The sequence below is a fragment of the Pleurodeles waltl genome, chromosome 7 (assembly GCF_031143425.1).
Source record: "Pleurodeles waltl isolate 20211129_DDA chromosome 7, aPleWal1.hap1.20221129, whole genome shotgun sequence".
Taxonomy (NCBI): Eukaryota; Metazoa; Chordata; class Amphibia; order Caudata; family Salamandridae; genus Pleurodeles; species Pleurodeles waltl.
Window position 1 is genome coordinate 87431234 of NC_090446.1, and position 13862 is coordinate 87445095.

Genomic DNA, 13862 nt, shown 5'->3' on the forward strand with positions numbered 1-13862 from the left:
CGTGAGACTTGCAACACTGCACCCGGCGACCCCGACTCGGCTGGTGGAGATCCGACACCTCAGGAGGGACCCCAGGACTACTCTGATACTGTGAGTACCAAAACCTGTCCCCCCTGAGCCCCCACAGCGCCGCCTGCAGAGGGAATCCCGAGGCTTCCCCTGACCGCGACTCTTTGAACCTAAAGTCCCGACGCCTGGGAGAGACCCTGCACCCGCAGCCCCCAGGACCTGAAGGACCGGACTTTCACTGAAGAAGTGACCCCCAGGAGTCCCTCTCCCTTGCCCAAGTGGAGGTTTCCCCGAGGAACCCCCCCCTTGCCTGCCTGCAGCGCTGAAGAGATCCCGAGATCTCTCATAGACTAACATTGCGAACCCGACGCTTGTTTCGACACTGCACCCGGCCGCCCCCGCGCTGCTGAGGGTGAAATTTCTGTGTGGACTTGTGTCCCCCCCGGTGCCCTACAAAACCCCCCTGGTCTGCCCTCCGAAGACGCGGGTACTTACCTGCAAGCAGACCGGAACCGGGGCACCCCCTTCTCTCCATTCTAGCCTATGTGTTTTGGGCACCACTTTGAACTCTGCACCTGACCGGCCCTGAGCTGCTGGTGTGGTGACTTTGGGGTTGCTCTGAACCCCCAACGGTGGGCTACCTTGGACCAAGAACTGAACCCTGTAAGTGTCTTACTTACCTGGTAAAACTAACAAAAACTTACCTCCCCTAGGAACTGTGAAAATTGCACTAAGTGTCCACTTCTAAAACAGCTATTTGTGAATAACTGGAAAAGTATACATGCAATTTTGATGATTTGAAGTTCCTAAAGTACTTACCTGCAATGCCTTTCGAATGAGCTATTACATGTAGAATTTGAACCTGTGGTTCTTAAAATAAACTAAGAAAAGATATTTTTCTATATAAAAACCTATTGGCTGGATTTGTCTCTGAGTGTGTGTACCTCATTTATTGTCTATGTGTATGTACAACAAATGCTTAACACTACTCCTTGGATAAGCCTATTGCTCGACCACACTACCACAAAATAGAGCATTAGTATTATCTATTTTTACCACTATTTTACCTCTAAGGGGAACCCTTGGACTCTGTGCATGCTATTCCTTACTTTGAAATAGCACATACAGAGCCAACTTCCTACATTGGTGGATCAGCGGTGGGGTACAAGACTTTGCATTTGCTGGACTACTCAGCCAATACCTGATCACACGACAAATTCCAAAATTGTCATTAGAAATTGATTTTTGCAATTTGAAAAGTTTTCTAAATTCTTAAAAGACCTGCTAGGGCCTTGTGTTAGATCCTGTTTAGCATTTCTTTTAGAGTTTAAAAGTTTGTAAAAGTTTGAATTAGATTCTAGAACCAGTTGTAGGTTCTTAAAAAGTATTCCAACTTTTAGAAGCAAAATGTCTAGCACAGATGTGACTGTGGTGGAACTCGACACCACACCTTACCTCCATCTTAAGATGAGGGAGCTAAGGTCACTCTGTAAAATAAAGAAAATAACAATGGGCCCCAAACCTACCAAAATACAGCTCCAGGAGCTTTTGGCAGAGTTTGAAAAGGCCAACCCCTCTGAGGGTGGCAACTCAGAGGAAGAGGATAGTGACCAGGAGGAAAATTCCCCCCTACCAGTCCTATCTAGGGAGAACAGGGTCCCTCAAACCCTGACTCCAAAAATAATAGTCAGAGATGCTGGTTCCCTCACAGGAGAGACCAACACCTCTGAAATCACTGAGGATAACTCCAGTGAAGATGACCCCCTGTTAGCCAGGATGGTCAAAAGATTGGCTTTGGAAAAGCAGCTCCTAGCCATAGAAAGGGAAAGAAAAGAGATGGGCCTAGGTCCCATCGATGGTGGCAGCAACTTAAATAGGGTCAGAGATTCTCCTGACATCCTAAAAATCCCCAAAGGGATTGTAACAAAATATGAAGATGGTGATGACATCACCAAATGGTTCACAGCTTTTGAGAGGGCTTGTGTAACCAGAAAAGTAAACAGATCTCACTGGGGTGCTCTCCTTTGGGAAATGTTCACTGGAAAGTGTAGGGATAGACTCCTCACACTCTCTGGAAAAGATGCAGAATCTTATGACCTCATGAAGGGTACCCTGATTGAGGGCTTTGGATTCTCCACTGAGGAGTATAGAATTAGATTCAGGGGGGCTCAAAAATCCTCGAGCCAGACCTGGGTTGATTTTGTAGACTACTCAGTAAAAACACTAGATGGTTGGTTAACTGGAAATGAAGTGTGTGACTATGTTGGGCTTTATAATTTGTTTATGAAAGAGCACATTTTAAGTAACTGCTTCAATGAAAAGTTGCATCAGTATCTGGTAGATCTAGGTCCAATTTCTCCCCAAGAATTGGGAAAGAAGGCAGACCACTGGGTCAAGACTAGGGTAACCAAAACTTCCACTGGGGGTGACCAAAAGAAAGGGGTTACAAAAACTCCCCAGGAGAAAGTGGGTGACCCTAGAAACAAAGAAAAAGAGTCCTCTGTAGGCCCCCAAAAACCAGAACAGGTGGGTGGGCCCCAAGACACAACCCAAAACAAAGGTGGGTACCAGGGTAAGAACTGGGATGCCACTAAGGCATGGTGCCACAACTGTAAACAGTCTGGGCACCACACCAAGGACACTTCTTGTCCCAAAAACAAACCCCAGAACAAAATTCCAGGGGTAACCAGTGTAGCCATGGGAGATGACTCCTCAGATGAGGAGGTCTTCATAGCCTTCAACTGGAAACAGGGCCCAACAGGTGAGTTGGAGATTCCAGAGGGAAGTAGACACTTCCACCACCTACTGGTGAATGGAATCCCAACCACTGCCCTGAGAGACACTTGTGCCAGTCACACTATTGTGCATGACAGGCTGGTACTCTCAAACCAGTACATCCCAGGTGAGATGGCCAGAGTAAGAGTTAGCCCAGACAGGGTCACTAATAGGCCTGTGGCTCTTGTGCCCATAGAAGTGGGTGGAACTTTTAGCTGGAGAAGGGTGGTAGTCAGTACAGACCTCCCCCTTGATTGTCTCCTTGGAAATGACTACCCAGAGGTTAGTCAGAGCCTAAGAGAAGAACTGGTCCAGGGCCAGTCCTCTCCCAAGGATTCTGGAGTGCCTGCCTCTGCAGTAAATGCAAGTAGGCCCCAGAAGAAAAAGAAAAGGAAACAGAGTAGGAAAGGTGGACAACCTTTAGCCAAGGTTCCAGCAAGCCAAGGAGATTCTGCTCCAGTAGGGGAGAACTCCAAAAATGGCTCTGATAAAGTCCAACCTGACCCACAAGAAGTCCTGGCTAGTCAGGCAACTGTTAAGCCTGAGTGGGTGGCTCCTCAGCTAACAGAAGAAAGAGTGGAAGAAGGGTGTTTACTACAAGATGTGGTAACCCCCCACTCTAATACAGCAGACAGGCACCCTGAACCCAAAGAAGCCTGTAACTTAGCCCCTTCCCTTGTAGGTGAAGAGCTAAAGGTGTGGTTCTGGGCACTGACAGCTGTCAGTGGCCTCTGCTGGGTGTTAGCCTTTATGGCTGCACTATCCTTGGCATGGTGGTCTGACCCCATGCCAAATAACAAGTTAGGCCCCCTGACCCTGTTGGTCATGGTGGGGTTACTCCAGCTCTGGGTAACCTCTTTGGGTAAGCTAGGGGTGACCCTGGCTAAGATAAGATTAGCAGAGGTGGATACCTCTGACCTCAAAATAGAGAGAATGGGTAAAGACATAAAAAGCACAGACAAGAGGCAGTTCAGACTAGGTCCTATCACTGTGGAAGTGGGTCAGTTCCCCAGAGGGAATGACCTGAACAGGAGGATGTAAGGCAGAGTAGGCCCTGCCACAAACCAGCCATTTCCTCTACTCTTCCTCGCCTGACAGACTAGGAAGACTCTTCCAGCGTTGGCTGAGTCTCCTGGCCTGTGGGCTGGGGGGGGCTTGTGTAAAGAAATGGCTCCCTGTTGCAGTTACCCCCCACTTTTTGCCTGATACTGATGCTGACTTGACTGAGAAGTGTGCTGGGACCCTGCTAACCAGGCCCCAGCACCAGTGTTCTTTCACCTAAAATGTACCATTGATCCCACAATTGGCACACCCTGGCATCCAGATAAGTCCCTTGTAACTGGTACCTCTGGTACCAAGGGCCCTGATGCCAGGGAAGGTCTCTAAGGGCTGCAGCATGCATTATGCCACCCTAGAGACCCCTCACTCAGCACAGCCACACTGCTTACAAGCCTGTGTGTGCTAGTGAGAACAAAATTAGTAAGTCGACATGGCACTCCCCTCAGGGTGCCATGCCAGCCTCTCACTGCCTATGCAGTATAGATAAGACACCCCTCTAGCAGGCCTTACAGCCCTAAGGCAGGGTGCACTATACCATAGGTGAGGGTACCAGTGCATGAGCACTGTGCCCCTACAGTGTCTAAGCAAAACCTTAGACGTTGTAAGTGCAGGGTAGCCATAAGAGTATATGGTCTGGGAGTCTGTTTTACACGAACTCCACAGCACCATAATGGCTACACTGAAAACTGGGAAGTTTGGTATCAAACTTCTCAGCACAATAAATGCACACTGATGCCAGTGTACATTTGATTGTAAAATACACCACAGAGGGCACCTTAGAGGTGCCCCCTGAAACTTAACCAACTATCTGTGTAGGCTGACTAGTTCCAGCAGCCTGCCACACTAGAGACATGTTGCTGGCCCCATGGGGAGAGTGCCTTTGTCACTCTGAGGCCAGTAACAAAGCCTGCACTGGGTGGAGATGCTAACACCTCCCCCAGGTAGGAGCTGTGACACCTGGCGGTGAGCCTCAAAGGCTCACCCCTTTGTCACAGCCCAGCAGGGCACTCCAGCTTAGTGGAGTTGCCCGCCCCCTCCGGCCACGGCCCCCACTTTTGGCGGCAAGGCTGGAGGGAACAAAGAAAGCAACAAGGAGGAGTCACTGGCCAGTCAGGACAGCCCCTAAGGTGTCCTGAGCTGAAGTGACTCTAACTTTTAGAAATCCTCCATCTTGCAGATGGAGGATTCCCCCAATAGGGTTAGGATTGTGACCCCCTCCCCTTGGGAGGAGGCACAAAGAGGGTGTACCCACCCTCAGGGCTAGTAGCCATTGGCTACTAACCCCCCAGACCTAAACACGCCCTTAAATTTAGTATTTAAGGGCTACCCTGAACCCTAGAAAATTAGATTCCTGCAACTACAAGAAGAAGGACTGCCTAGCTGAAAACCCCTGCAGAGGAAGACCAGAAGACGACAACTGCCTTGGCTCCAGAAACTCACCGGCCTGTCTCCTGCCTTCCAAAGATCCTGCTCCAGCGACGCCTTCCAAAGGGACCAGCGACCTCGACATCCTCTGAGGACTGCCCCTGCTTCGAAAAGACAAGAAACTCCCGAGGACAGCGGACCTGCTCCAAGAAAAGCTGCAACTTTGTTTCCAGCAACTTTAAAGAACCCTGCAAGCTCCCCGCAAGAAGCGTGAGACTTGCAACACTGCACCCGGCGACCCCGACTCGGCTGGTGGAGATCCGACACCTCAGGAGGGACCCCAGGACTACTCTGATACTGTGAGTACCAAAACCTGTCCCCCCTGAGCCCCCACAGCGCCGCCTGCAGAGGGAATCCCGAGGCTTCCCCTGACCGCGACTCTTTGAACCTAAAGTCCCGACGCCTGGGAGAGACCCTGCACCCGCAGCCCCCAGGACCTGAAGGACCGGACTTTCACTGAAGAAGTGACCCCCAGGAGTCCCTCTCCCTTGCCCAAGTGGAGGTTTCCCCGAGGAACCCCCCCCTTGCCTGCCTGCAGCGCTGAAGAGATCCCGAGATCTCTCATAGACTAACATTGCGAACCCGACGCTTGTTTCGACACTGCACCCGGCCGCCCCCGCGCTGCTGAGGGTGAAATTTCTGTGTGGACTTGTGTCCCCCCCGGTGCCCTACAAAACCCCCCTGGTCTGCCCTCCGAAGACGCGGGTACTTACCTGCAAGCAGACCGGAACCGGGGCACCCCCTTCTCTCCATTCTAGCCTATGTGTTTTGGGCACCACTTTGAACTCTGCACCTGACCGGCCCTGAGCTGCTGGTGTGGTGACTTTGGGGTTGCTCTGAACCCCCAACGGTGGGCTACCTTGGACCAAGAACTGAACCCTGTAAGTGTCTTACTTACCTGGTAAAACTAACAAAAACTTACCTCCCCTAGGAACTGTGAAAATTGCACTAAGTGTCCACTTCTAAAACAGCTATTTGTGAATAACTGGAAAAGTATACATGCAATTTTGATGATTTGAAGTTCCTAAAGTACTTACCTGCAATGCCTTTCGAATGAGCTATTACATGTAGAATTTGAACCTGTGGTTCTTAAAATAAACTAAGAAAAGATATTTTTCTATATAAAAACCTATTGGCTGGATTTGTCTCTGAGTGTGTGTACCTCATTTATTGTCTATGTGTATGTACAACAAATGCTTAACACTACTCCTTGGATAAGCCTATTGCTCGACCACACTACCACAAAATAGAGCATTAGTATTATCTATTTTTACCACTATTTTACCTCTAAGGGGAACCCTTGGACTCTGTGCATGCTATTCCTTACTTTGAAATAGCACATACAGAGCCAACTTCCTACAATAACTACACTTCACGACAAATTTTCAACCAACCATTTCAGCTCAAACAAGTGAATTACGATTAACCAAGAATTGAATTGGGCCTGTTCAATACATTTGTGCAACATCAAAACTCAAACAAAAGGTCTCTTAGGCATGGGTGTGGGAAAGATCAGAGCCTATGAGTTTAGAAGGCTTTTTCAAAAAGGTAAAACAGATTGTTTTGTAACAACACGAAGAAATCTGCAAGTTACCCTTTTTTAATTCCTACAAAAACTGCTTGCTCAGGACATCTGCTTAGATGAGTGCACGTTAAATGTCATTGCCTATGGTGAGATGTCTGACAAAATTTCAATATTTTCTGAAGGCTGAGTTAAAAGACTACAGTGAACAAAAGTAGAAGCAAGTCTGCTCCAAAGCCATTGTGCACTGCATTTTTGCATTAACACCAAATGGAAACTAGTAACAAGCATTGACAGTGTTCACTAGAGCCCCCGCCCACAAGCGCAACAGTATCTAGATAATATGATTTACAATGCGACAGCACCTCCCCATATCTTGACTGCATTCAATTCTCCATACTCTACCTTGTTAGTTTTGACTCCTGGGTCTTTGGAAATTACCCCCGTTCCACTGCAGGGGGCATCCAATAGTACACGATCGAAGCCGCCAATCACCTGGAATAGAAGGGGTTTGGGGAACTTTGATGAAGATATTCTGTCTTTGACATGGACTATCATGAAAAGCTTTTCAGAATAGACAGATCTCTACACCATGCAGGCACCATCAACAGCCTTCACCATGCAGCACTCCTTAAGCCACATTTACACTCATATGTCTCACTGCAGTGTCAGGATGGGAGGTATCTGCTGCGAGACACCATGAGATGGTGAATATTACAAATATGTTTCAGTGTTACATCACAGAACAGAACTCTAACAATGTCCCTGGGCGATGTCATTTCCCTCATAACGTGCTCCATTCCAACAGCTGCAGGAGACAAGCAACATCACCCTAACCTTGTTATGAGGGAATACTGAAGCGAATTACGTTTTACCTGTGGTTAAAGTAAACAGATGTCATCTGGCTCTCACCTTGGGGAACTCTCGCCCATCACAGTTGCTGATGACAGCATTGGTAACTCCTAGACGGTGCAGATTTCCTATCACACTCTTGAGGCGATCAGCATTGACGTCGTTTGCCAGAACTACTCCAGTGTTCTTCATTAGCTGAGCTGGTGAAGGGCAGACAGAGGAGGGGGATTAGGGAAATCTCACACAAACAACTCTAGAACTGTTCTCTGGGAAATAGAGTAGGGAACGAGGGGGCGTTGGGAAAAAGGTAAGATCGGAGGATGAATGCAGCACACTAGAGGTAAATCTGTAAATAAGGACTAGTTCAGGCAAGGGAGATAAATATGGCATTAAAAGGCCTGGCAAGTTAACAGAAGAGGCACAGTCCTTGCAAGAATAACAGTCTGAAGAAGAGGCTGGCCACAAGAGACAGGTATTGCAAGATAGAGGTAAAATGAAAAGACAAATAAAAGTTGGTAGAAGTGCTGAAAAAATCCAAATCTTACAAATGTAGCTGGTTTTTCCTCCAGGTGCACAACACATGTCCAGAATGCGCTCATTCTCCTGCGGTGCTAAGGCCATGACAGGAAGCATGCTGGAGGCCCCCTGCAGCATGTAGTGTCCTGCTAGATACTCTGGGGTGGCACCTGTGTGGCAACAAAATTAGATACAATATTTTGATCTCTGGCACTGCCAAACCAACACCATTTTCAAAAAGGAAACGCACCCACCAAATGATAGATCCTAACCTCCCACATCATACTTCTTACTCACCAATCGGCACAGAGGAATCAAAAATAACTAGGCCTGTCTTGGACCACTTCCCCAGTGGGTCGAGGTTCACTCCTCGGTTAATCAAGGCCTAAGCAAAGATAAAGTACAAGGGGTTAGAAATTGCAAAGAGCCATTTTAAATCTGCAGGAACAGCGGGAAGCATGACAAGTGGACACCAGAGTCGCCTCACCTGAGCGAGATCACGGCGTCGAGTCTTCAGTGTGTTTGTTCGGATGGTGACTGGACGATGCACCTCATTTGCCTCCAGAAAATCCACTAGCTGGAAAGAAAGAAAACTGCCAAATGAGAAGGAGAGAACAGGAAGGAGAGAGGGAGGAAAAGAAACAAAGAAAAACGTGAAAAGGAAATAAAATACCAACAAACAAAAAAAATAGACAAGAAGGAAACAAAAAATACCAATAGGCCAAAACAAACAAGTGAGAACTTAAAGGAAAATAACATAGGATGGAAAGCTTAAAAGAAGAAATAATAGGAAAAGATTTAAGCTTCTACAGCGAAAACAAAAGTTTTATAGAAACGAGAATAAAAAGAAAAAAGAAGTAGAAATTAAAGAACTAAAACCATAATGAGAACAAGAAAGAACAAGTAGCACAACAACAATAAAAGGGTATTAAGATAAAATGAAAGAAAACTATCAGTATCACCAAGGATGGGCGAGAGCGAACATAACTCATTAATCCTGTCTGGCTAACAGTGTATAGAAGACACGTTGATTGGTGAGCGCCAGCTGACCATAGTTAAGATGTGATCCTACTCAGCCCACAGAGATCCCTCTTGTAAGGAAATGCCTCCTTGGCATGGTTGCCCCCTGACTTTTTGCCTTTGCTGATGCTATGTTTACAATTGAAAGTGTGCTGAGGCCTGCTAACCAGGCCCCAGCACCAGTGTTCTTTCCCTAACCTGTACTTTTGTATCCACAATTGGCAGACCCTGGCATCCAGATAAGTCCCTTGTAACTGGTACTTCTAGTACCAAGGGCCCTGATGCCAAGGAAGGTCTCTAAGGGCTGCAGCATGTCTTATGCCACCCTGGAGACCTCTCACTCAGCACAGACACACTGCTTGCCAGCTTGTGTGTGCTAGTGAGAACCAAACGAGTAAGTCGACATGGCACTCCCCTCAGGGTGCCATGCCAGCCTCTCACTGCCTATGCAAGTATAGGTCAGTCACCCCTCTAGCCGGCCTTACAGCCCTAAGGCAGGGTGCACTATACCATAGGTGAGGGTACCAGTGCATGAGCATGGTACCCCTACAGTGTCTAAACAAAACCTTAGACATTGTAAGTGCAGGGTAGCCATAAGAGTATATGGTCTGGGAGTCTGTCAAACACGAACTCCACAGCACCATAATGGCTACACTGAAAACTGGGAAGTTTGGTATCAAACTCCTCAGCACAATAAATGCACACTGATGCCAGTGTACATTTTATTGCAAAATACACCCCAGAGGGCACCTTAGAGGTGCCCCCTGAAACTTAACCGACTGTCTGTGTAGGCTGACTAGTTCCAGCAGCCTGCCACACTAGAGACATGTTGCTGGCCCCATGGGGAGAGTGCCTTTGTCACTCTGAGGCCAGTAACAAAGCCTGCACTGGGTGGAGATGCTAACACCTCCCCCAGGCAGGAGCTGTAACACCTGGCGGTGAGCCTCAAAGGCTCACCCCTTTGTCACAGCCCAGCAGGGCACTCCAGCTTAGTGGAGTTGCCCGCCCCCTCCGGCCACGGCCCCCACTTTTGGCGGCAAGGCTGGAGGGAACAAAGAAAGCAACAAGGAGGAGTCACTGGCCAGTCAGGACAGCCCCTAAGGTGTCCTGAGCTGAGGTGACTCTGACTTTTAGAAATCCTCCATCTTGCAGATGGAGGATTCCCCCAATAGGGTTAGGATTGTGACCCCCTCCCCTTGGACCCACCCTCAGGGCTACTAACCCCCCAGACCTAAACACGCCCTTAAATTTAGTATTTAAGGGCTACCCTGAACCCTAGAAAATTAGATTCCTGCAACAACAAGAAGAAGGACTGCCCAGCTGAAAACCCCTGCAGAGGAAGACCAGAAGACAACAACTGCCTTGGCTCCAAAAACTCACCGGCCTGTCTCCTGCCTTCCAAAGAACTCTGCTCCAGCGACACCTTCCAAAGGGACCAGCGACCTCTGAATCCTCTGAGGACTGCCCTGCTTCGACAACGACAAGAAACTCCCGAGGACAGCGGACCTGCTCCAAAAAAGACTGCAACTTTGTTTCAAGAAGCAGCTTTAAAGAACCCTGCAACTCCCCGCAAGAAGCGTGAGACTTGCAACACTGCACCCGGCGACCCCGACTCGGCTGGTGGAGAACCAACACCTCAGGGAGGACCCCCGGACTACTCTACGACTGTGAGTACCAAAACCTGTCCCCCCTGAGCCCCCACAGCGCCGCCTGCAGAGGGAATCCCGAGGCTTCCCGTGACCGCGACTCTCTGAAACCTAAGTCCCGACGCCTGGAAAAGACCCTGCACCCGCAGCCCCCAGGACCTGAAGGACCGGACTTTCACTGGAGAAGTGACCCCCAGGAGTCCCTCTCCCTTGCCCAAGTGGAGGTTTCCCCGAGGAAACCCCCCCTTGCCTGCCTGCAGCGCTAAAGAGATCCCTTGATCTCTCATAGACTAACATTGAAAACCCGACGCTTGTTTCTACACTGCACCCGGCCGCCACCGCGCTGCTGAGGGTGAAATTTCTGTGTGGGCTTGTGTCCCCCCCGGTGCCCTACAAAACCCCCCTGGTCTGCCCTCCGAAGACGCGGGTACTTACCTGCAAGCAGACCGGAACCGGGGCACCCCCTTCTCTCCATTATAGCCTATGCGTTTTGGGCACCACTTTGAACTCTGCACCTGACCGGCCCTGAGCTGCTGGTGTGGTAACTTTGGGGTTGCTCTGAACCCCCAACGGTGGGCTACCTTGGACCCAAACCTGAGACTTGTAAGTGATTTACTTACCTGACAAAACTAACAAAAACTTACCTCCCCCAGGAACTGTGAAAATTGCACTAAGTGTCCACTTTTAAAACAGCTATTTGTGAATAACTTGAAAAGTATACATGCAATTGAAATGATTCAAAGTTCCTAATGTACTTACCTGCAATACCTTTCAAACAAGATATTACATGTTAAATTTGAACCTGTGGTTCTTAAAATAAACTAAGAAAAGATATTTTTCTATAACAAAACCTATTGGCTGGATTAGTCTCTGAGTGTGTGTACCTCATTTATTGTCTATGTGTATGTACAACAAATGCTTAACACTACTCCTTGGATAAGCCTACTGCTCGACCACACTACCACAAAATAGAGCATTAGTATTATCTATTTTTACCACTATTTTACCTCTAAGGGGAACCCTTGGACTCTGTGCATGCTATTCCTTACTTTGAAATAGCACATACAGAGCCAACTTCCTACACCTCTATTAGGAGAAAAAGTGCCCTCACGCACAACTTGCAGCACGCATCATCACTAGCCTTACCCCAAAACCAAAACACAATATTATGTTTAGATGGGATCAAGCATGTAGTGGGATTGTAGATAAGTAGATTATTATTTGTGGTGGACAAGTGTCCACCGAAAGGATAAGGCCACGATCTTACTAGATGTCAAGCATATAAACTAAAATAAACCTGTGATCAAATCCCTGGTAACAAGAAACAAAGCAGCCAAGTTTAAATCAAAGACAATGAGTAAAGTATTTAAGCACTGCATACACAATACAAGAGTCTCACAAAACAAAATAAAATTGCACAACCAATTTTTTAAAAAAGAGACACAGTTTATGAGTAAAACATGACCAAAATGACGACTATCCAATAAGGGACACTGGGGATAAGAATTTTTAAAGATTTAAGCGAAAAGAGTGGCACAAAAATCCAATGATATATGGACCTGGTAGACCATGGCCTAAGCATGATTTGGGGTCAACCACATTTGAGCCCTGTTCATATACAAATGGATTGGTACCAGTGAACGTTTGGAAGTCAAAAGGTTCTATAAAGATTCAAAGTCCTAATCCAAAAAGGGACTTTGGCATTCATTTTTTTTTTGTTTTTGTTTTTTTTTTTAAAGAAAAAGCTGCCTCTTCGCGGGACAAACCTGAAATGGTAGCCACCACCATGGAACTGCCAGTCAGATAGCTGCCACAGGTTGGTCCCACTGAGGCTCAGGAGCTTCTGAGGTTTTCCTTGAAAACGTTTCTAAGTCCGAAAACAGTAAGGGACTGTCATTTTGAGGTCAAAGCCTACCAGACAGCGCAACTGTCTGGTATGCCAACGACATCTTAGGGACATCTGGAAAGCTTCCCTGGGAATTCATCCTGGCTGTTTCTTACCATTGGCTTTGTGTTTTGTAACTCACATTTGCTTGCTTTCTATTTGCTGGCTTTGTTTTAGGCTTTCCAGCTTGAGTTTTAACCTTCTGTGGTCCATATCCTATTTAAGGGGTCCTTCCACCAGTGCTCGTTTTCTGTAAACATGACTTTAAATCATGTTCTTATCTTGTCAAATTTGCTGTGTATTCAACAATAGGGGACAAATATCAGGTTCTGGCTTGGTGTTTACTTTTTTTTTTTTTTATGTGACAATCATGGTGTTTACGGGTGGGGGCTTTGGGGGCTGTGCTGGACTGAAGGATGTATGACAGTGGTTCCCCACCTGTGGTCCAGGGTCCCGGGGGGGGTTCATGAAGCCTCCTCAGGGGGTCTACGTCTGCTTAGAAAATTAAATAGGATTAACATATTAAAAGAGGTATATAAATAAAGTGGCTAAATGTACAATCGAAAGTTTTAAAACGCACTGTAAATGTCAAGAAATTTTTAATTGGAGGCTAAAAGATAAATTAGTATCCTCAGACTGATCCATGCGAGCAGTGCAGGTATATCCATCAGAATATAGTATGGATGATGCGTGGCTTCAAGTGAATTTAGAAAACCTCCAACCTTCCTATTATAATTAGCATTTTTATTTGTTATTTTTTTTGCAGGTTAAGTAAAATGTGTTATCATTCGTGTAGGTGTTTGATTAACGCTGGTTTCTGTATTTCTTGTGAATTGATTTGCAGTACAAATCATCAATAATATTTAGTCAAGGTTTTCTGGCTTACAGTAATGACTTGTGGTTGGGGGGGGGGGGGGGGGGGGGGGGGTTGTCCCCGAGATACAATAATGATAAAGTGGGGGTCTGCAGAAATCATAAGATTACGAACCACTGCTGTATGTTATTTCTTTCTAGCACATAACAGAATTTAAATGTCTGTTAGTTTTTCAGAATGTATCAGAATTGGAGAAACACAAATGTGAAGTGTGGTGGAAAACAAATATTTTAATACGATAATAAAAAAATTAAAATAAAAATACTATAGGTAATGACA

At 47.0% G+C, this 13862-nt stretch overlaps 1 protein-coding gene across 2 annotated transcripts in view; it reads right to left on the reverse strand.

The window, feature by feature from the left end:
- Positions 1-13862, reverse strand: part of NOP2 (NOP2 nucleolar protein) — a 318038-nt gene that overhangs the window by 168116 nt on the left and 136060 nt on the right. For both annotated transcript variants that reach the window (XM_069243103.1, XM_069243104.1), the window contains exons 9-13: positions 8646-8735; positions 8456-8543; positions 8188-8328; positions 7703-7842; positions 7196-7285 (exon numbers count right to left, since the gene is read on the reverse strand). In XM_069243103.1, the coding sequence (XP_069099204.1) occupies positions 7196-7285; positions 7703-7842; positions 8188-8328; positions 8456-8543; positions 8646-8735 (549 nt within the window). The remainder of the gene's footprint in view (positions 1-7195; positions 7286-7702; positions 7843-8187; positions 8329-8455; positions 8544-8645; positions 8736-13862) is intronic.